General features: G+C 56.9%; 1 protein-coding gene across 1 annotated transcript; it reads left to right on the forward strand.

Annotated features, from left to right (window-relative positions):
- Window positions 1–791: 791 nt before the first annotated feature.
- On the forward strand, window positions 792–19,118 carry SLX4 (SLX4 structure-specific endonuclease subunit; the record flags this gene model as incomplete). Its single annotated transcript, XM_032328627.1, has 14 exons — window positions 792–1,164; window positions 2,564–2,788; window positions 4,732–4,921; window positions 5,760–5,972; window positions 7,859–8,064; window positions 8,152–8,468; window positions 9,005–9,236; window positions 9,734–9,822; window positions 10,669–10,815; window positions 11,468–11,637; window positions 12,593–14,844; window positions 16,591–16,690; window positions 17,227–17,643; window positions 18,070–19,118. Coding segments are annotated over 14 exons (5,325 nt in total), but the record flags the coding sequence as incomplete, so codon positions are not given.
- Between the last annotated feature and the right edge of the window lie 1,958 nt (window positions 19,119–21,076).

Here is a 21,076-nt window from a genome sequence, read left to right on the forward strand (position 1 = left end):
CATTGCTCACATAAGTGATGGAGGAGCCTCCTGTGCTCCCGTCTTGTTTCCTCCCAACCACTCACGTGTGTATTCTCTCCCTTGGCTGCCTCCCTCCCTCTGCACATTAAGTTGCCTGTTGACAGGGCCTAAGAAAGACTTTTTCTCCATTTAGCCATCATCTGGTTTCTGCGGTGACTCACCTTTCATGGGATTCATTCCCCAGATTTCAGTAAAAACAACATTCTTTCAAGATACTCATGTTCTTTCTTTGATGGGTGTTTAGATCTCTCCCCCTGTGTTGTGTTGTGATATCCTGTAAGACCATGAGTTTGTGTTCACCAGGCTGTCCTATTTGACACAGATAATGTTACTCTGAGGACATTGCCCATGCTCTACATCCTCTTGTACCTTCCTGGAAGAAATGGCATAAAATGCAGTGTCTGTCTCATTACATTTAGATGTGTTTGGTTTTCTACAGATGTGACATTAAACGAACCAGTGTGCTTCATCACTGTGGAGATCTTGGAGTATCACTTGAGCATGGAGTTCATATGTATCCTATCGCAGAGGCCTCTGCTGGACAACAAAAGCTCTCAGATGTGAACTTCAAAGTGCTGTTTAACAGGAATGCAATTTGAAGAAAGGCATTTTGGATCTTTATGGAGGGGAAAACACTACTTTTCGCTCAGTTGTGTAAGCTCTGCAGGTGTCCTAGTGAGAAGCAGAGGGGAGCCATAATGGAGCTGCGAGTCTGAAGGAGACGCTGCCAGGCTCGTTCCCAGACCCCCAGAGAGACCTCACGCCTCTGACGACCCCCTGCAGGCCTTCAGGCTGGTCATATGATGGATGAGTCAGACGATGATTTTAAGGAACTCTGCGCCAGCTTTCTCCAAAGGGTGAAAAAGAATGTCACCAAGGAAGTGTCAGGGGAAAGGAAGACACAAAAGACCTCCAGCAGCACTCAGATAAGCAAATCAAAAAGGACCAAACCAACTGCCACCAAGGACAAAGCCCTTCAAGGCCCCAGGGAGAAGAAGACTCGTTCTGGCAGCCAGGCCCCAAGGACTAAAAAGCAAGGGGCACCCGAGTGGCAGAGGAGTGAACCCGCTCCCCCTGAGAATGGAGGGGGAAGTGTGCTTGCCTCTGCTGCGCTCCAGGAGGGTGTGCAGAGCACCCAGACAGGTAACTGGGCCAAAACACCTGCCAGGATGTTTCCAGAGAGGAAACCAGAGGGGACTGTATTGTTTTAAACCAGGGGTCAGAAAACTTTGGAAAAGGGCCAGACAGTAAATTATTTGGGCTTTGCAGCCCTGGTCTCTGTTTGCAACTTCTCAACTCCCCAGACAATCTGTCAGCAAACAGATGGGCTGTGTTTCAACCAAACTTTGTTAACAAAAACAGGCAGCCCCCTGAGGACCAGAGTTGACCAATTCCTGTTTTAAACAGGGGTCGTACAAAATAGAACCTTTATGTGAATTTTCTACGTGATTATGTTTGGGGCCCTCTGCCCTATTAGAGTTTCCTATGAAGGTTTACATTATGCGTTTGACACAGGTCACGTGAGCTGAAAATAATGCTGCTTCTCTCATTGTCTTGAATTCCTTCCAGGCGGGTAACTGGCAGTGGTGTGGCCCAGCAAAGCTGCTTGAAGGCAGTGGGAAGCTGCCAGACAGGTGGAACGCCCGGGAGAACCTTCAGGTCCTTCCTTTCTCCTCCGAACACCTTTGTTCTTTTCTTTTCCTTTGTTTGCTTGAAGCAGGTTCCTTACCTGCTGCCCTTGGTGTACCGAACCGTGTGTTTAACATACATTCTTCAAGCAGAACCGAGAACCAGCCTTGCACAGGATCTTTGGGCGCCTGTGTTCTGTTTCTAAATACTTCTCACCTTCACTTCCTGATCTTAACTGGTGTTTTTTACTAGTGCGGTCAGCATGATCTCTCAGTGGAATAGTGGTGAAGAGTGAGCTCGCAGAGACTGTCATAAGGCGTGTTACTGAAACATCATTGGTCCTTCAGGCCCCTTGGGAGCAGTGAAAGCTACGCATGATTCCTCCAGAAAACCGCACCCCCACGCACACCTGCGAAACTCACATAAACCTGCCACGGGCTTTACGAAGCCTCACCAGAACCCAACTGCGGACACCAAGTTAGAGGAGAACTTATGACCTAGGAAGATAAAAATGTTTGTCATTAATATTTCTTCAATAACAACTTTATAGAAAGAATTCACGTTCTATGTGCCCTTCTAAAGCGGGCAGTTCAGTGGTTTTAGTGTACTCGCAGAACTGCGTAAGCATTACCATGGGCTCACTGTAGAACATTTTCTTCACCCCACAAAGAAACCCTGTGCTTATTAGCAGTCACTCCCCATACCCGATCCTGTCACGGGTATTTCCGACAGGTCTGTTTGTATTACTGCCAATGGTAAGGTTACTGATAATCAGTCCTACTCACACTTGGGAGTTAAACCTAAACTAGTTGGTAAAGGACCCCTTGAAACTTGGGTCCAACCTGTATCTGATGGAAGGGGCTTTGTTTCTCCAGCTAGAACAGATGCCTGTCAATGTTTCCCTCTTTGCCAGAGGCTTCTCCGGATAGCAGCTCCCAGCCGGCTCCTTCCTGTCTGACAGTGATGGCTCCGAGTCCCTCCAAACCCCGGACAGCAGAGCTGGTCCTCCAGCGAATGCAGCAGTTCAAGAGAGCGGACCCCGAGCGTTTGTTGCGCGCTTCGGAAGGGTGCTGTCTGCAGGCTGCACTGGCAGAAAATGCCCCAGCGGGCCCTCCAGAGGAGATGACGGCGGGGAATGGTATGATGGGAGATTTGTATATTCCCGTCCGGGATGAGTTAGAACTCTGCAGAAGGGGGGCCGGGAAAGAACGCGTATTCCTTGAGTTGCTGGTGGGGGTCAGTGCTGTGCCTGGCACTGTACCTTGGCCACTTCACTGTGTCTAGCCAGAGAGTGAAGGGTCCCTTGGGTCGTTTCTCACTTAGCTTCTTTGACAAGGTATGTTTTCCTCTTTTTATTTTGACTTTTTATTATGAAATTTCTCACATACAGAAAGATCAAAAAGAAATACTCCCAACGAACCCCCATACCCTCAACCTGTACGTAAGGATTGTTAAGACTTTACCATATATTTTCTAGATCTTTAAATGTGTATGATTCCTCTGTACCATTCAAAAGTAAGTGCCAGACAGGACGGCGCTTCCCCCCACAGATGAGCCACATGGTCACGGTGCACTTGTCTCACCTGATTCCGTAACGTCGCCTAGTGTCCAGTTCTTAGCAACATTTCCCCACTTGTCCCAAGGACGGCTTTAGAGCTGGTTTCTTTTTTTCTGAGCAAAGATCCGCCAGAAAGCCAAGTCTCACACACTGCATATGCCACAGTTCAGTAGACTCTTCCAAGTCTAGACTCTAGAACAATCCCCTTGTCTTTTTTTTTTCATGATACCAACTTTCAGAAGAGTCTGGGACAACTGTCTAAATATCCCATTTTCTAGATTTGTTTGATTGTCTCCTTGTGGGGTCACATAGCCACTTCCTGTAGCCTCTGATTGTATCACAGGCGAGTGGACCGGACGGCCGGGCGGCCCCAGGTGAAGACAACGCGGTGCCGTGGGTGTAGCTGCTGTGCGCGGCCCATTGTACTGCCCCAGAGGCACGTCAGATCCCTGGTTCTGAGCTTTACCCCCTAAACGACACAAGCCCTCATCGTTGGTGAAAATATACAAAAGAGCAAGAAATGGGCAGAGACTGTTGACGGCCCAAAGGCTAACAAGTATGTAGTCTCCTAGTAGCATGTTTGCATCCTGGGGGCACCGAGGAGGACCACCCAGGCAGTGACGGGACAGCTGCTGTGGCATCAGTCCCGGCAGCACCGATGGGGTGTGTCAGAGTTGCTCAGCTGCGACACGAGCTTTTGCCCTACACATGACTCAGCTGTCCCATAGATTTTCATGGCATACCCAGGAACGCTTAGTGCTCAGGACAGAGAAGCCATGTCTTTGTCGTTGTTGTTTAAAATTGGGCACCAAAATGAAGTATGATCCTTTCTGGCCTCATTCCTGTGACAGGCCATAGGAATATTCAAGAACTGGGGATTTATGAAATTCTCCAAATCCCCCTGTGAGTGCCTAGGGTCAGCTCCAGCAAAATCAGATTTGGCAGTGGGCCCTGCCACTCTGGGACTGGTCTCCAGGCCAGAGTCAGTCAGTCCATCCTTTTGTCTGATGCTAGGAAGGAGACTCTGCATTTTAAGAGAGAAAGACATTTCACTTTGACCTGGTTCTTCTAGGATGGGCGAGCTTAGGAAGGATCGTAGTAGTAGGAAAGGATGAGCTTTGAGGAGAAAACCTAGACTTACTGGGATAGGAGCCTGGCACGCCTGAGATAGATGACTTCAGCAGAAGTGGGAAAAAGGAACAGCGGGCTCTTCAGGAGCTGGTACTCAAACAGTGGTCCTGCACCAGCAGCATCTCCTGGCCTGTGGGGAGTCTCGGGAGACTCCACCTAGACCGCAGGGATGCGAAGCTGCATTTTAACAAGCTTCCCGGGGGTTCTTAGGCGTGCTAGAGTCTGAGAATTATGCCCCGGGAGCCCTGTTTATGTCTCCCCGGACGATACCTGCAGGAGGCAGAGTGGAGCTGGCCTGCTCTCTCTGCGCCGCCTCTGCTGTCCCTGCGCTCCGACAGGCGCTGCGGAGCTCGGAGGGGCAGCCCGTCCTCACAGACTGTGCCTCCTCACAGGGCCTGGGCCCAGGCTTCCCGCCACCGAGAGCGATGCTGCAGTGGCCTTGGCCCTGCAGCAGGAGTTTGGGGAGCAGCGAGCATCGGCTCAGGAGGCTGACCTGGAGGAGACGGGCTTGTTCTTCTGCCAGATCTGTCAAAAGAACCTGTCAGCCATGAATTTGACACGAAGGGAACAGCACGTGAACCGGTAGGAGCAGCTTGACTGTCACCGCTCTGGGGTCACCTCTCCCGTGGGTGTGACGGACCCAGGGGAATCTGTGGTGGGACTCTTGGGACACCTGACGACCATAGCACTTTGGTGTCATCCTGTCCTTACTGGTTTTCCAAACGGCATGCTATTGAGAGAGAAGTCCCGTAGTACACAGTTCATCCTCTTAAAGTTAACAACTCAATGGCTTTTATTGATTATATTCACAGAATTGTGCAGCCGTTACCAATGTCCATTTTAGAGTATTTTCGTTACCCCCACGAGAAACCCTGTCCCCGTACGCGCTCGTTTTCCCTCCTCTCCACCAGCCCCGGGCTGCCACTGGTGTCCCGTCCGCGGATTTGTCTGCTCGGGTTGTCCGTGGAATCACATGCGCGTCGCCTTTGGTGTCTGCCTCCCTTTCCTCAGCACAGTGTTTTCGAGGTTCAGCCGCGTTGGGGCATAGGTCAGAATTTCATTCCTTTCTACGGCTGAGAAAGCCTGTCTGACGGGGAGACCATGTCTTGCTCATGCTATGCCGTGCGCGTAGTTTCTGCCTTTCGGATGCGGGCATAGAGCGGCACGACCGTGTGTTTCTCGTACTGCTCTCACTTCCTCGGGGTACAGACTCAGGAGAGGGGTTGCCATTGTCAGACATGTCCTTGTTCCCGTCAGCCAGCTTCGCTAGCAGAAGCAAAATTGAGGGTTTGGAGCCAATGGCAGGCTGCGTGGAGGAGCTGGCTCCGGGAGAACAGGCTTGGGCCCACGGCCTGTCCATTCTGACATGGACGCACGTCACGGGGGAGAGGGTTCTCCTGTATTGACTGTCTTCCTCCAGGTGCTTGGATGAAGCTGAAAAGGCACTGACACCCTCCACACCTCAGATCCCCGAATGCCCAATTTGTGGCAAGCCCTTTCTCAGCCCAAAGAGCAGAATGAGCCACTTGAAGCAGTGCGCGGTGAAGATGGACGTCGGCCCCCAGCTCCTGCTCCAGGCCGTGCGGCTGCAGACGGCTGAGCCTGACGAGGCCAGTGGCACACCGGCGTCGAGGTGAGCCACATGGAAAGGAGGAAAATCAGAATACTCTGGTTTTTTATTTTGAAAGCCTTTTGTGGCGTTAGAGAACAATAGAGCCCTAGAACCTTCCTGCTTCTGGAAATGACACATTTGAGAAGGAAATCAGGCACAGTCTCTGCCAGGACTGAGGAGGCAACACATTCTGCACCCTGAGGGCTTTCAACTGGTCCGTGTGTGTGTGTGTGTGTGTGTGTGTGCAGAAAAGGACTGGTTGGCCTGGTTTCCTGAGGACCTTCCCAAGATTGTCCCATTCTCGCAGTCCTACCGGTGTCCTCTGGAGTGGCGAGGAATCTGGTAACGCACTTGACCGTGTCCATTCACCCATTCCTGTATGGCATGCCATGGCTTCTGCCCCCATGCGACCCGTGTCTCCCATCCACAGAAGAGGACTCCGCATAATTCACAGAGTTGGCAAGACAGAAACACAGGCCTTTTTTTTTTTTCCTTTTTTTTTAAACGTGCATGAATTAAATTCTCAGGTGTTTCAGTAGGAGGCCTACTTGCTCCGTTGCCGGGAGCAGGTCCTTGGCGAGCAAATCACAGGCACACAAGCAGCTCCACTCCCCTCCGTACACACCCCGGCACTGTGGACGCCGCGTTACAGGGATAAGCTGGTGCAGACCCCGAACTTCTGTAGGTTTGGGATTTCTATCCTTTGACAGCTGTCAAGAGCAAAGGGAAGCCCAAGGGTGCTGGCTCTGTTTGTCCTGGCCTCTGCCTTGCACGCAGGTTATGGGCATTTGAGCCAGGCCTGTGGCAGGAGTCAGGTGGGCCAAGGCAGATTCTTGCTGGTGAGCCTGTCTGTCTCATAGCACATCAGCACTAGCATCTCGGACCTGGAAGCCCAAAGGCCCTGGCACAGATGCTCTTTAAACCATGGCTTGCCTTTTGCCAGGACTGGATGAGAACCACCTTTGCACTGCCTCTGCCCGAAGGCCACGCCTGGGGTGCGTGGAGCTCTGGGGCAGTCAGATGCTGGCACAGCTCCTGGCCTTCTGGGAGGCAGTGGTCATCAGGTGGGCTTCCCGGGAAGCTGAGCTGAAGTAGGGCTTGTTTAGATCTCCCGAGCGATGCCTGAGATTCTGGAGCCGTCCTGGGCCCAGGGACAGCATGAGTCTGTACAGGGTGCTTCCCAGAGCACCCCCACAGCTGGGTTTGGGCTCCCAGTTTCTCTCTCACTTTTGCCCTCCTATTTCTTGCTCAGCCTATTGGGGTTCACCAGGCAGTCTAGGTTCCCCAGCTGGAAGCTCCTCTAAGCACACCTCCAACCCAAAGGAGCTGCTGCCACACGCTGACCTCCGGGCCGGCTGACCTTGTTGGTGGTCGCAGCTGAGAGGCCTTTCCTTCGGGCCTTGGGCAGAAGCAATGCCCACAGGCCCCTGCAGGAGGGGAAGGGATCCTGTCAGGGCCAAAGTGGGCAGGACTGCCTGAGGGACGTCTGAAGTGTCGATGGGCAGAAGGTGATGGAACCCAGGAAGCTGACTCAGAGCCACTGAGTGCAGCTCCACCGGAAGGGTTAGGCCACAGCTGGGGTGGCAAGGACCACTCACAGCTTTGGGCACCTGCCAGGAACTTTGCAGGGTAGCATCACATGGAAGGACCCAGACCCTCCCCTCTCTGGACCACACTGAACTTGGCCTGGGATCGTGAGGTTACACGAGGCAACAGGATGCTGTTTGGGACTCACAGTGAACGCCTGGAGTGGTCTTTCCCTCTGATGGGTCCACGTTTGTGCCTTTTCTCTCCCCACCATAGAGGAGAATGGGTCCAGGCCTCTCCCCTCCACTGAGGACACCCTCAGAACAGGAAGTGCTCAGACCTCTGGCCTCACTGGCTTTTCTGTTTGGCTGCCTTTTAAGCTTCAGCAATCACATTGGTCTGAAGCGGAAGGGAGCCCCCAAGAGGAAGGAGCCGCAGAAGAAATGGAAGGTCAACGAGCCCGAGGTGCCGTCCGAGGACCTGCTGGTGGCCATGGCTCTGTCCCGGTCTGAGATGGAGCGGAATGCTGTGCCCTCGGTGCTCAGACTGGAAAGCGCTTTCTCCGAGAGGATAAGACTGGGGGCAGGTAGGTGTGGCCCCCGGCTCTGCCACCACCGGGGCTCAGGGTGTGTGGCAGCTCTGTCACTGACCCTGTGCTTCTGTTTACCTTCAGAAAAGAAGAGTCGTAAGAGGAAAGCACTTGTATGCCCTCCCCCATTGTTAGTCCAGGACCTGGAGACCAGAGGGAGGCAGACAGAGGACCGAGTGGCCCAGCTCTTCGCAGAGGAGATGGAGCTGTCCAGCACGCCGCCACTGCCCGCGAGCAGGATCCTGAAGGAAGAGCGGGAGAAGGCCGGACGGCATCTGCAGTCACCTGGGGGAAAGCAGAACTTTTTGTGGGAGGGCAGCGCCCTGACTGGGGCCTGGGTTCTGGAAGACTTCTACACCGCAAGCCTGGTCCCTCCCATGGTGCCCCAGCAGCCCGCGAAGGTGGGTCCTCCCTGTAGGCACACAGGTGGCTCCAGGCAGAGGCTAGCAGCCAGGACGGCAGCCCTGGGCATCAACAGAAAGTCCAAGAAGGAAGGAAGGGTGGGAAGTCGAGCGTGCCGGCTGTAGCATGTTCCTCTGTACAGCAGCTGATGGCTCTCCTGGGAAAAACAGGAGGCTCTCCTGTTCCTGGAGTGTGTGAGGGCGTGTTTGACACGCATTCTGGGGCCTCACGCCGGGGGATGGTGTCATCCGCCCAGTGCGGCCCAGGAGCCAGACGAGCCTGCTGCCGGTGGGCCTGGAGTCACTGCATGCTTGAGGCCATTCAGATAACATTAGGGGACAGCACCCTCTGGGACTTCCCCGCAGGTGTAGATGGAACAGACATGGCCTCCAGCGTGACAGAGGAGCCCGCTGAGAGATGGTGACGGGAGGAAGCTTCCGAGGGTTGCTCTGGGCTGTGGCTGGCACTCTCAGAACTTTTGTGTGGTGGCTGCAGCCATGGCCACACAGTCACTCAGCCTCCTGACTTCTTCCAGGGTTGTAGCCAGGAGCCCACGCTGCCGCCTGATCAGCCAGAGCTGGGGATGCAAACGCCACCCGCTCTCCCCAGCGCTCCGCCTGTGGACCATGGCCCCAGGAACCTATCACCCTCTGCCAGCCAGAGAGAGCACCAGGCCTTGCAGGATCTTGTGGACCTGGCGAGAGAGGGGCTGAGTGCCACCCCGTGGCCCTGCAGTGGGGGCCCGGCACACTCAGGAGGGGCCACAGGTAAGACCCTGGATGGGACACCTGGGCCTCCTGTCCCCCTCCTGGCCCTCCCTCCCCACAGCTGTGGCCATGACCTTGTAGCCTGGGGACAGTCGCTCAGATTCAAGGTTCTCTGGCTTGTCTTCATATGGTGGGGAGAGTGCAGTCTCTATAAGTGCTTTCCCTTTTCTCCTCAAAGATGGATGTCGTACAGGTGAGTGCATCAGTTTTCTCCAACTTGAACTGACGACAGAGCCCTTGCCCAGAGCCAGTGATCGTGCAGACTGTCCATTTTTACTACCTGTGTATCTCTGGGGCTGTGCAGCAAAACTCGGTGGTTCGCTCGCAATGAAGAAGCCTTCGGGTAAAGAGCATGTCTGAGGCGCTGGTCTGGGCCGCCGGTCTGTGGCGCTGGTCTGGGCGCCGCTGGAGTCAGCCAACCGATACCTGATGCCCCTTCCCAGAGACAGATACTGCTGGGAGGTGATGTTCTCTTAACCTGTCGCTCCTTCTCTCAGGGATGGATATGTCGCCTACCGGCCTTCCACCGACTGGGTTTGTCCTGCCACCTGAGGAGAAGCCCCTGGACAGGGGCAGCCACGCTTCGGTAAGCACCGGGGCTCCTCACCGAGCGCTGCGCTGCCCGGCCCTGCTCCCCAAGCTGGGGTCCTGGCCACCGCAGCGCATCCTCTGCTCTGTGCAGGGAGCTCCCACCCGGCCCCCAGAGCCTCGCACGAGTATGCTGCCCGCTCAGCAGCTGAGCTAAGCCAGGCGAGAGCCCACACGAGCCTCCTGTCCCCCCTCTAGGGCTCTGCCATGAGTCTTCTGTCCCTTTTGTCCTTGAACTCTGGGGGTACCTCAGTAGCCAAGCCCTGGGAACCTGCTTTGTCCTCAGAGCCTGCAGGGACCCCTGTTGCTCTATGAGGGGGCCTCATGCCCCCAGAGTTTCATCCGTTTGTTCAGGACATGCAGGTCCTGGCTGGTCTCCAACTGAGAGTTCACGTTCTGTGTAAGTGACACTCGGTTGGAAGTTGGGTTTTCCTTAGAATGGATGTCATTCTCTTAGTAGATTAGTATCAGCCAAACACTTACCCCAAGCTCTACCTGATGACCAAGGCACGTAGTCAGAGAAGGACTGAGGCTCCTCTCAGCCGGGTACCTGAACGGCCTGGGCTCAGGGTCCCTGCCTGTCACGTCAGGGCCACACACGGTGCTTGGGAAGTGCTGAGCACTGCTGCGTCCAATTCCTTGTCTCCTCCCTCCGCCCTGTGTCCAGCCAGGGAACTCGGTGGGATGGAATTTGAGAAAGAAGCTAGCGTTGTACTAGCATGTACTGCTGAGAGCCTCAGGGCAACAGAAGGGGGACCCGCATGGGAGCCCTGCAGACAGGAGCCCAAGGCACTCCTGAAGTCGGGGAACTTGCTGTGAGACCCATCTGCTGCCCGCCCTCCAGCTCACCCTCGGTTTGCTGCTGGCCGACCTCGGAGCCATGGTCGATAACCCACAGCTGAGTGACGTCCAGCTTCAGACGGACCGCGGGGACGTGCTTTACGCCCACAAGTTCGTGCTGTATGCCCGATGCCCCCTTCTCATGCAGTATGTGAGTACGGTCCCCGCCCCTCCTCCCTCCCGCTCCGAGGGCTTCCACAGCGCACCTCCGGCCTCCTGCCCCCTTCGCTCCCCTCCGCGCCCCGCACACATGCACCCGCCTCCCTCCCTCCTCTCAGCGCACCTGCTTCGGTGGAGAGACACGGTTGAGGCTAGGAAGCGGTATAAGGAGATGAGCTGAGAATTGGAGAGCCTCATATTGCTTGATCGGTTGAATAAAAATCCATCTTCCCCAGACCTGTCTGGTTTTCCTCTGTTTCCATAATTATGAAGTCCTGATTGACCTGCTGGCAGACATTTCTGTGCTGACCTGCGCCAACACCCATGAGACTTGAATGCGTGCTATAGGAATTGAGTAAACCACTGCCGGTCTCTCCCAGAGAGGCCTCGTGCCTCTGATGTGTCTGTCGAGAGGGGACCAGTTGGGTGCTTGAACCTCTATCAAAGTCTGACTTTGCCAGCCGAGAAGTGTTAGAGCCTGACCGGAGTTCTTGACCAGCAGACGGGAGCAACACTGGCCAGTGCCAGTGCTGGGGACGGGCTGCATGGAGGCTTGGGGACGCACGGAGCCACCCAGGCCCTCTGTGTGGCCCCACGTCCTGTCTGGGAGGTCGTAACCCTTCTGTACTGGACTTCGTTCCCAGGTGAACAGCGAAGGCTTCTTCGTTGTGGAGGACGGCGACCCGCGGAGCCAGCGTGTGCTGCTGAGTGACGTGAGCACCGAGGCCATCCGCGCACTCCTGCACTACCTCTACACCGCGGACCCCGGCTTGCCTCCCCGGCTGGCCCCTGACCTCCGCGCTCTGGCCCACAGGTCCGGTGGCTCTTCCCATTTACCTCTGGCGTCTGACATTAACCAAAGAGCAGGTTGATGGCTGCAGGAGGCTCAGGGCTGAGTCCTTCCAGGACCTGTTAACCCCAGGTTTATGCTCGGTGGTGACCCTGCCCAGGATGTAGTGACTGGCAGTCTGGCCAGAACAGACACTGGCAGGTGAACCCAGCGCTGGCTGAGGACGGCCTCTGCCGGGTCACATGGCTCTTAGCTCCCCAGACGCTGCCACTCCTTGGTCGTTTGGCCACAGAAGCTGAATGGTGGCTGTTCTTTCCCAGGTCCCCGGGAACGGGAGTGTGAACAGAGCATAATGCCTGTGTAGCTCCTGGGGGTGTGCAGGCTCTCAGCTCATCCACGCCGTGTTGGGAGAGGCGGCAGGTGGCTCAGCAAAGCGAGCTGTTCTAGCTCCTGAGAGGGCTAAGGGCCTCAGTCCCTGTGCTCGCGCTAGGCCCTGTCGCCCCTCAGCTGCACTCCTGGGAAGGGATCAGCGTGGCCTTCCGGGCCCTGAGTGTGGCCGTCAGACCAGGGAGCCTTCAAGAAGGCAGCAGGCTGGTGCACCGCTGGCCCCAGCTGACCGGGGCTGATCTGGTGTCTGGGGTTTGCATCAGTCTCTGAGCTCTCGGGGCCTCCCAGGGCACCAGACTCACCAGCTCTGCAGCACGATTCCTGTCACCGTCCACTCGGTGTGACACACCCCTTTGTGTTTGGGCAGTAGAGTTAGTGAACCCTACCCTGAAGGTCCACAAGTCTCTTCTTGAGCTCTGTGGCCTGGGGTGTTGCCAGCTGTGCACGGGCACCGTCGCTGCAAGGGCGCAGGGAAGGCCCGGGCCAAGGCCTGGCTGTCGTCCCTGTGAGGACTCGCACGCCGGTCCTCACCAGCACTGGGCGCCTGGCTGCTGCCTCGTGGGGCACTGATGCGCGGCATTTCCTGTTGCAGGTTTGGGGTTAGCGAGCTTGTTCTTCTGTGCGAACAAGCGCCTGACGTGAGTGATTCGGAGGACGGACCGTGGAAGCAGAAGGAAGACAAGGATTGTGAAAGCCGCGCGGAGAACTTCCAAGAACTCTTGAGGTCTGTGTGGGTAGATGAGGAGGAAGAAGCGGAGGCTTTGTTGAAATCTGAGAGCCTTGAAGAAGACAGAGAAAAAGTGAATGAAGCAGAAATGGAAGAAATTTATGAATTTGCAGCCACTCAACGAAAGCTGCACCAGGGGGAAGGAGCTCCAGAGATCAAGGAAGAAGCTGACCAGATTGGGGACAATGGTCCAGTGTCTGCTCAAATCCTAGCAAGTGACCAGATCAGCGAACAGTCAGAAAATGCAGAACAAATGGAATCATCTGGTCAGGAAAGAGGAGACGCCCCAGCCAAACAGAGAAGCATGAGACAGTCCACGCCCCCGCCACTCCAGGGCCAGTGTGTGGATGAGGAGAAAGCAGGGGCGCCAGAGGAAGCACTGGGTCGTTCTGGCTCCCCTCCCCCTTCTGGGGGCTGCAGGGAAGGGAGAAAGGAAGGCAGGTTCTGGGGCTCAGCTGATGTTCCTGAGGCCCGGCCGTGCTCATCAACTCCCAGAAGATGCCGTGGGCTGTCCCAGATCGTGAGCCATCTCCAGGAAGCCAATGGCATGGTCTTGGGACCGAGGGCGGGGAGCCCCTGTGCCCCTGCTCCCCGGCAGACACCCCCGTGGAGCCCGTGCCTGTCACAGCCCCCTGGAGGCCAGAGTCCCGGCCCGTCACACCCTCGTCCTTGTCTCAGGGGTGAGTCACCCTCGCCAGGGCCCCAGCCGCAGGGCAGAGCTTCCGGGGTGACCTCCCAGGACTCCCCAGCAAAGCGGAGGAGGAGCAGGAGCCTCCTCACGATACTTCAAGATCCAGGCCTCCAGAAGGGTGAGGACCGTGGTTCCTTGTTGGAATGCAGAAATAAAGGGGCGCTGACCTCCCCAGAGAAGTCTCCATCCATCGACCTAACGCAGTCAAAACCTGCCTGTTTGAGCTCCAGATCTCAGAACGCTCCATCCAGCAAGAACAGAGAAGATGAGATTATTCTTTTATTGGATTCAGATGAAGAACTGGAGCTAGAACAAAGCAAAATAAAGTCAGGTTTTAATGGTCCCCTGGAAGGAAGGAACGTTCTAGAAGTTAGCCCCAAGTCTTCTGAGCTATTTTCTGTCATCGATGTCGATGCAGATCAGGAAATTCTCCAAAGCCCAGTGAGAAGAGAGGCTTCCCTGCAGGGCGGGGAGGAGAGGCCAGCAGGGAACCGGGGTTCTATGGGGGGCAGAGGGACCCCTCGGCTGTCATGTGACCCCGAGAGCAGCCCCGAGGAGGACAGCACCACGGATACCTCATGGCTCGTGCCCGCCACGCCATTGGCCAGCAGAAGCCGGGACTCCTCCTCGCAGACGCAGGTAACAGGCCTCAGGTCCAGGGCTTCGGTGGACCACATGGCTCAGGTCAAGCCCTGGGCCCCATTAGAAAACAGGGGTGGGCCCAAAGCTGCAAGTAAGTCTTCGGTCATCACCCCCCAGATGTCATCATCATGCCTGGTCCCCACCTATGCAGGCAGCCCCGACAGCCAGAACCCTTCTAGGAGGCCCCACCCCGGGCGCCACCAGCGCGGCTCTCCAGCTCCCTGTCCCGTCTCCGTCGGCCTCGCCGATCTCACCCGGCAGTCCCAGAAGCACTGCCCTCCGGGGCCCGGCCTGCTGAGTCAGGCCATCGCCAGCGAGGTGGTGGAGGTGGAGGACAGCGAGGATGAGCAGGAGGCAGCCTCGCAGCGGGCAAACAGCAGCCCCCTGCTGGACGGCGACCCTCCGATACCGGTGGACGAGTGCCACTGGCACGTGGAGCCCCTCTCGCCGATTCCCATTGACCGCCTGAACCTCGAGCGGACCGGCTCCCTGAGCCCTGGCAGTCCAGGCGGTAAGGCCCGGGAGGCCCTAGACGGCAGTGGCTGCCACTCCCCAGCCTTCCCGGCCACCGCCCCTGCCCGCGGAAGCTGCGCTGGCCAGAGAAAGTCTCAAGAGAAGTCCCCTCGGGCCAGCTCACCTGGGAGCTGCAGACCGAGCTTTCTGAACTCCGCTCTGTGGGACGACTGGGATGGAGAGGACCAGAAGTCTCCAGAGCTGCTTCCTCCAGCCCAGACACCGAGCGCTGATGTTGCTGCTCAGAACTCAGAAGCGCTGGAGACACCAAGTGAGTAGTGGGAGGGTCGTGGTTACACTGCTTTACATGGAGGGGCTGGAGGGGGCAGTGGAGACAGTGTGGGGTGGCGGGGCTGCGGGGCCTGCTGGGCTGCAGCGAGCCTCACCCCACCCCTCTCTTGAGAAGGGAGGAGGGGCTTGTTCTCAGACCTGCTGCTTAGCCGGGTCCCATGACTCCTTGGGCCCCTGTTAAAAGCCCCCATCTGTGGACCCCACTCGAGGACACTGAACCAGCGCTGACCTGGGTCACCTTGTGGATGAGCCTCGGAAACAGGTGCTCAGTGAGAGCCCCCCGGCACGCAACTGCGTTCATCTGAAATGTCCAGAGCGAGCGCATCTGTGGAGATGGAATGTAGACAAGCAGCTGCCAAGACGGGGGGTGGGGTGCAGAGGAGAACTGGGGGTGTGTGGGGTGCGGAACCTCCTCTGGGGGCGACGAGGTTGCTTTGGAGCTGGAGGTGGTGGGTGCAGTGAATCAGAGGCTGTGAATGTACTAAGTGCCTCTGAATTGTGCACTTTAAAATTTTAGGTGAATTTCCATCCCGATTAAAACAACCGCAGACGTGGCGAGGGTTGGGGGTTGGCTGTGAACCTCGGTCCTTTGTCATCTACTCCTCCAAGCCCATGGAGGGGTGCAGTTTCCCAGCTCATGTCAGTCACAGGGGAGAGTCAGAGCCCCCAGGGACAGCCCCTTGAGGAGCTGCTGCCCACACCTGGTCCCCTGTCAGGCAGATGCTGGGAGGGCCGGGAAGGGGCAGGGTTGTGCAAAGCAGTGACTGGTCACAAGGAAGCAGCCTATGGGCAGAGGACATGTACGTGACCTGGTGTTCCATTTCCTCCCCAAATCCGAGACCAGCTGGGCATGACTGACCGGCACTCTCGGCCTTGAGTGGGGATCAGAACTGTCTGAGCTTCACCCCAGAGTGGAGACCAGAATTTGCATTCTGGCCAGTTCCCTGGTGCTTGAGAACCAGACTTCAGAGCAGGGACCTTATTAGTCTGAACTCGAGGTGGGCTTCCAGGAGGTGGCAAATTTTCTCAAATTATATAAAGAATTTTGTGATTTTCTCAGGAGATACCCTATTTCCACTGGAGTCTCCAAGGGCTGCATGCTCATAAAAAGGATAAAAACCAAAGTCCATATATTCCTAAGTTGTTCCATTTGCCTTCCAAACACTGATTTCTTTTTAAAACAACAGCTTTACTGAGCTATTATGCACATACCATGACGTCCACCCTTTAAAGTGTACAGTTCCGTGGTTTTTAGTCCGTGGACAATGTCCTGCGCGGGGAGGTACAGGCTTCCAGTTAGGGAATGAGTAAGTCCTGGGGTGGAGTGTAGTCAGTGGTGTCACAGCAGCACAGGGTGACAGATGGCAGTCACAAAACAAGCCAGACTGCACAGTTACCTCAATGATGTTTTGCAGCCATCAGTGCTAGTCCCAGAACATGTTCCCGCACCCATCAGCAGTCAGTCCTGTGCCTCGTCCCCCCAGCCCCTGGCAGCCACGAGTCTGCTTCCTGCCCTGTTTGCACTGCACAACGCTGTGGCCCTAGTCACGTGCTGCGTGATGCTTTCCAGCGGGAAGACAGGGCCGGCGTCCAGCGGGGAAGGGGTGCAGCAGCATGGTGGCTGGGCTTTCTTCAAAAACACTCTTTGTCTTGGTGCTGCTGCTGAGCCCAGAAGAGGTAAATCCAGGTCCCCTGTGCTGAAACGTGTTTCTTTTGTTTTACCCAGAAGGTGCTAATCGGAAGAACTTGCCCCCGAAAGTGCCCATAACACCCATGCCAAGGTACTCCATCATGGAGACTCCGGTACTGAAGAAAGAACTGGATAGGTGGGTGCTGGTCTTCAGACCTGCTCTGGAGCAGTCCCCGCCCCCCTGTACGGGTCGGGGCTTGGCGAGGCTGGGAGTTGGGAGACCAGCGATGGGGCTCTGGTAGCAGGAGCTGCAGGGCGATGGGAGCCTGTGTGACTGCTGGCTCTCCGCACACTGTTCCCCAGACTACAGGTTACCCTGAGACACTGAGAGATAAGACCCCAGCCGCCCCTCGGTTGGTAGATCTGCATGGGCCTGTGGACGGACATGGGCCCTTGCCTTAACAGTCTCAATAGAGACCCCATTTCTTAGAAGAACACGAAAACTGTCATCCCAATCAGTGCGCCCTTCACCTTGGGCCCCAGAAGTGTTATCACTGCCATCGTCACTGAACCTGGGTCTGGCCCTTCTGGAGTATTCTTCAGAGTAAACTCAGTTGGCAATGCAGAATGTGCTCACAAAAGTCAGGCATTTTAATATTTCATTTACACAAAGCCATTAATTTGCGGAGAACTGTTTGCTCTGTGCTGAAGTTCACCTGTTTTCCCATTCAGGTTTGGGGTCCGCCCTCTACCCAAACGCCAGATGGTCCTAAAGCTGAAGGAGATATTCCAGTACACTCACCAGACTCTGGAGTCCGACTCGGAGAACGAGAGCCAGTCCTCCCAGGGGCCCCCGCAGGCTCTGCACAGCCAGACCCACGCCAGCAGGACCTCCAAGGCTCCCAGGGCCACTGGCCGTGCCCGACTGGAGGCCACTTCAGGCCCTCTTCCCCAAAGGTCCAAGGGCTCCACTAAGACCAAGGGCCCCCGACATCAGAAGAAACAGCCTGGTGGAAGCATCCCTCCCATGAGCTCCTCACCGGTCAGGGAGGGGCCTCCAGACCCTGATGGGGACGCCCAGCTCCCGGCCTCCCAGGAATCAGTGGCCTCCTCCGTGGATGGCAGTGACAGCTCCTGTAGCTCACTAAGGTAATGGGATGGAGGACAGGGCCAGGGGCTTCGTAGGTGCCCTGACCCCGGGTCTGGGATTTGGCATAAGCCAGGCCTAATGCTGAGAAATCCCACTGTCTTCTGGATTGGAACTGGGAGACACCATTGGGGTGAAGGGCCATCCCCTGTGGGCCTCCTAAGCAGACCTCTGGAGCTCCTGTGTCCTCACCGCACAGGATGCTCTCTGGCTGCTGGCAGTGGACTATGGCCAAGGGTCGGAGCCTGCTCAGGCAGGTGGCTGGGGGGCCAGGAGCACGGCAGCCTGGAGCTTCCCGCCTCCCGGGGAGGCCATCCATGCCGGGGTCAGGCTCTGCAGGGGACACCCGCACTCCTTCCATCAGAGGGGCTCTTGGTCTCGGGCGCTGGGGAGGACAAGTGTCACAGGGTGTTTCTCGTCCCTTTCAGCTCTTCTTCCTGTGAGTTTGGAGCGGCCTTTGAGTCTGCAGAGGACGACGAGGGCGAAGAGGAGGGCAGTGCGTCCCAGGCGGCCGTGCCCGCAGCAGCCACGGAGGAGGCCGTGAGGCAATACATCCGCTCCAGGCCGGCCCTCTACCGCAAGGTCCTGCTGTACCAGCCCTTCGAGCTGGCCGAGCTGCAGGCCGAGCTGAAGCAGCATGGCATCCGTGTGGCCACCCAGAAGCTGCTGGACTTCCTGGACGCTCACTGCATCACCTTCACCACCGCCGCGGCCCGGAAGGAGAGGCTCCGCAGGAAGAGGCGGCAGCCGGTGGGCAAGAAGAGGGGCCGAGCCGCCAGGCCGGTCCGTCCCTCCGCATCACAAGCCGTCAGCGGCCTGTGAGGCTCCGCAGCCGCCGGCAGCAAGCCAGGCCTCCGCGGCCCTTTCTGGGTCTGGGGACCGCATCCTTTCCCCATAAGAGGGGCCACGGCACCGCGCTGGGTCGGCTGTTCCCAACTCCATTTCCTGGGGTCGTGTTCAGAGCGTGGCACCCATGGCCCTTCCCTCTGTTGGTGCCCGCTGTTTGTCTCCCTTTAACCCCGCCATGCCCCCGGGTGCTTCAGAGGGGCGGCAGGCGGGGTTCTTCAGACACACAGTGTCCCCATCCTGAGACGGATGCCCAGGGCCAGCTTGCCCCTGCCCTGCCTTCTCTTCCAATCACAGCCTCCACTAGCACACCAGGTATCCACAAGCCTCTCGTGCCACCCAGCCTCGGCTGGCCCAGACACCTGTCCTTGTCACCAGCAGTCTCTAAACTAGGCAGTGCAGGAGGGCCCAGCACAGCTCCAAAGGCCCCAGAATCCGCATGTTGTTTGTCATCTGGCTCTGTCGGTGTGTAGTAAGGCTGTCTCTGGCCTCTGGAGTGGGCTGGAACACAGGTGACAGCCAGAAAGGAAGAAAAGTTGGGGTGTCTACATCCTTGCAAATGTCTCGTTTTAAATACATGCGGTCCATTTTCTATGATGTGCAATAAAAACAAAAAGGCTTTATAAAAATCTTCCAGACGCTCCACTGTAGAAAGATAATGAGGGAAGCTGGCTGGGAGCTTCGCCCCCAGCTCCCTCACTGCCCCCACACGCGAGTCTGCGGAAGGCCTTTGTGCCTGTCCTTCATTGCAAGGGGTGAGCCAGGCCTGCGGGCTTCTCCTGTCCCTTTGGTTCTTAGATAAGAGAGGTGTGTTCATCCATTTGCCCACTTTCAGACAGCCCCTTGCTGCGGCCTGGGACCCAGCCCTGTGACCCTGGGGATTGTTACAGATAAGATACAGCCGTGGGCCTGCCCAGACCCACTGAGTCAGGATCTGCATTTTCCCGAGATGAGCCTGTGATGCCTGCTGTGTCCTGGGCCCGGTGGAGAGCGGTCAGAAGCTAGCGGGTGCTTCTAGGCTTCAGCCAGACTGACTGGTCCCCATGCTGGATGTGAGGGTCCGTGTTCAGGTGGCCTCAAGGGACAGCTTCCTGAGAGAGGAAGGGGACTGTAAGCTGGGCCTTAGGTGCACACAGCATCCAGGGAGGTGAAAGTGTTTTTTGAACACACGCTGTAGGATGCCGGGGCTCAGATCTCTTGAGGAGACTAAAGATGGAATCTTGGCCTGGTATAGAAGGTACCATGTGTTTCTTACACCAAGGACTTGCTTCCCTACCCTAGTATGGACTGTTTTAGGGGAAGTGAGGTGGGGTTTGGGAGGTGAGAGGTCACTTGGAGTCCTTACCTGGCTTCACTAACTCCTTATGGAGACCCTAGAATTGGATGGGTAGCTGTGGGTGTACTGGGAGCCCTTGCTCTGCGGAAGGCAGCCCAGATGGGCCGGCGGAAGCTTAACCATATGCAGGTTGATAAGATATTGGGGGAGGGGTTGAAACAGGTAAAAAGCTGCAGACGAGGGAAAGGTATGGGGAAAGTGAGGCCTGGTGGCTGAGGGCCTTGGCCAGTTCAGGTCTATGCAGTGTGTCCCCAGGGACCAGTAGGGGCCAGCAGCGGGCCTGGCCAAGGCCTGAGCCCATATGCAAGGCAGGCAAAGGGTTAAAAACCAGCGCTGCGGTAAAGACATCCCCACAACCAGAGAACAGGCAGTGTCCTTGACCTTTCCACAGAAGCCAGACCTACTGACTCAAAACCAGAAAATTAGGTCCAGCTCACCGAGAAGGAATCTGATGTAGATGAGCGAGGCTTGCAGTGGGCCTGCTGCACAGCGGGCAGACAGACGCTGCCTTCCAGAAGCCCTGCTTGGCCTCGTGAGGGGTACTCAGCTCAAGAAAACAGCGTGCTGAGCCCCAGAGCAGTGGAAAGCCACATGGCTCCCATGCCTTGCTGTGCTGTGTTGAGCCCTCCCCTGCCTGTCCGCTTCCTGTGGCTGGCCTGGCCACGGTTGCTCCACAGGGCAGTCTCAGCCCAGCTCGAGAAGGGTCCAGGCAAGGGGGTTCCCGGGGGCCTGCACAACCCCCAGGAGGCCCGTGCCCTTGCAGGCAGTAAGCCTCGGGCTGCCTCTGAGTTGGGAAGGGCTTAGGCCCTGCCTGGCTGGCTGTCACGAGTCTGGGTGGACAGCGAGCTCCAGAATGAGAACCACCGTGGGAGACGGTGCCCCAAACATACACCCAGGAGAGTCAGGACGAAGGTCTCTCGGCCTCTCACGGAGTAGCTGGCAGAGGGAGCCCATGGGCCAGCCCTGGACGGCCACGGGCCCTCTGTGTGAGGTGGAGGCCAAAGTTGCTGAGGAGGGTTCCCAAGACCCCCAGGGAGCAGGCTGTTTCCTCCTGTGCTCAGGATCCCCCTCCCTGAGCTGTGGAGCGGGGAGCAGAGCGGGCCTCCTGGCCTCACTCAAGTGACAGATACCTACCAGGCCCCTGTGGCTTCCAACATCCTGTGGGCGGCCTGGTTTCAGACGCCTTCGGTGCACCTCCCAGCCGTGGCTACAGTGTGTGCTCTGACGGCCGGCGGCCTCAGCAGGCTTCTCGA

This window comes from Mustela erminea, chromosome 20 (assembly GCF_009829155.1).
Source record: "Mustela erminea isolate mMusErm1 chromosome 20, mMusErm1.Pri, whole genome shotgun sequence".
Lineage (NCBI taxonomy): Eukaryota > Metazoa > Chordata > Mammalia > Carnivora > Mustelidae > Mustela > Mustela erminea.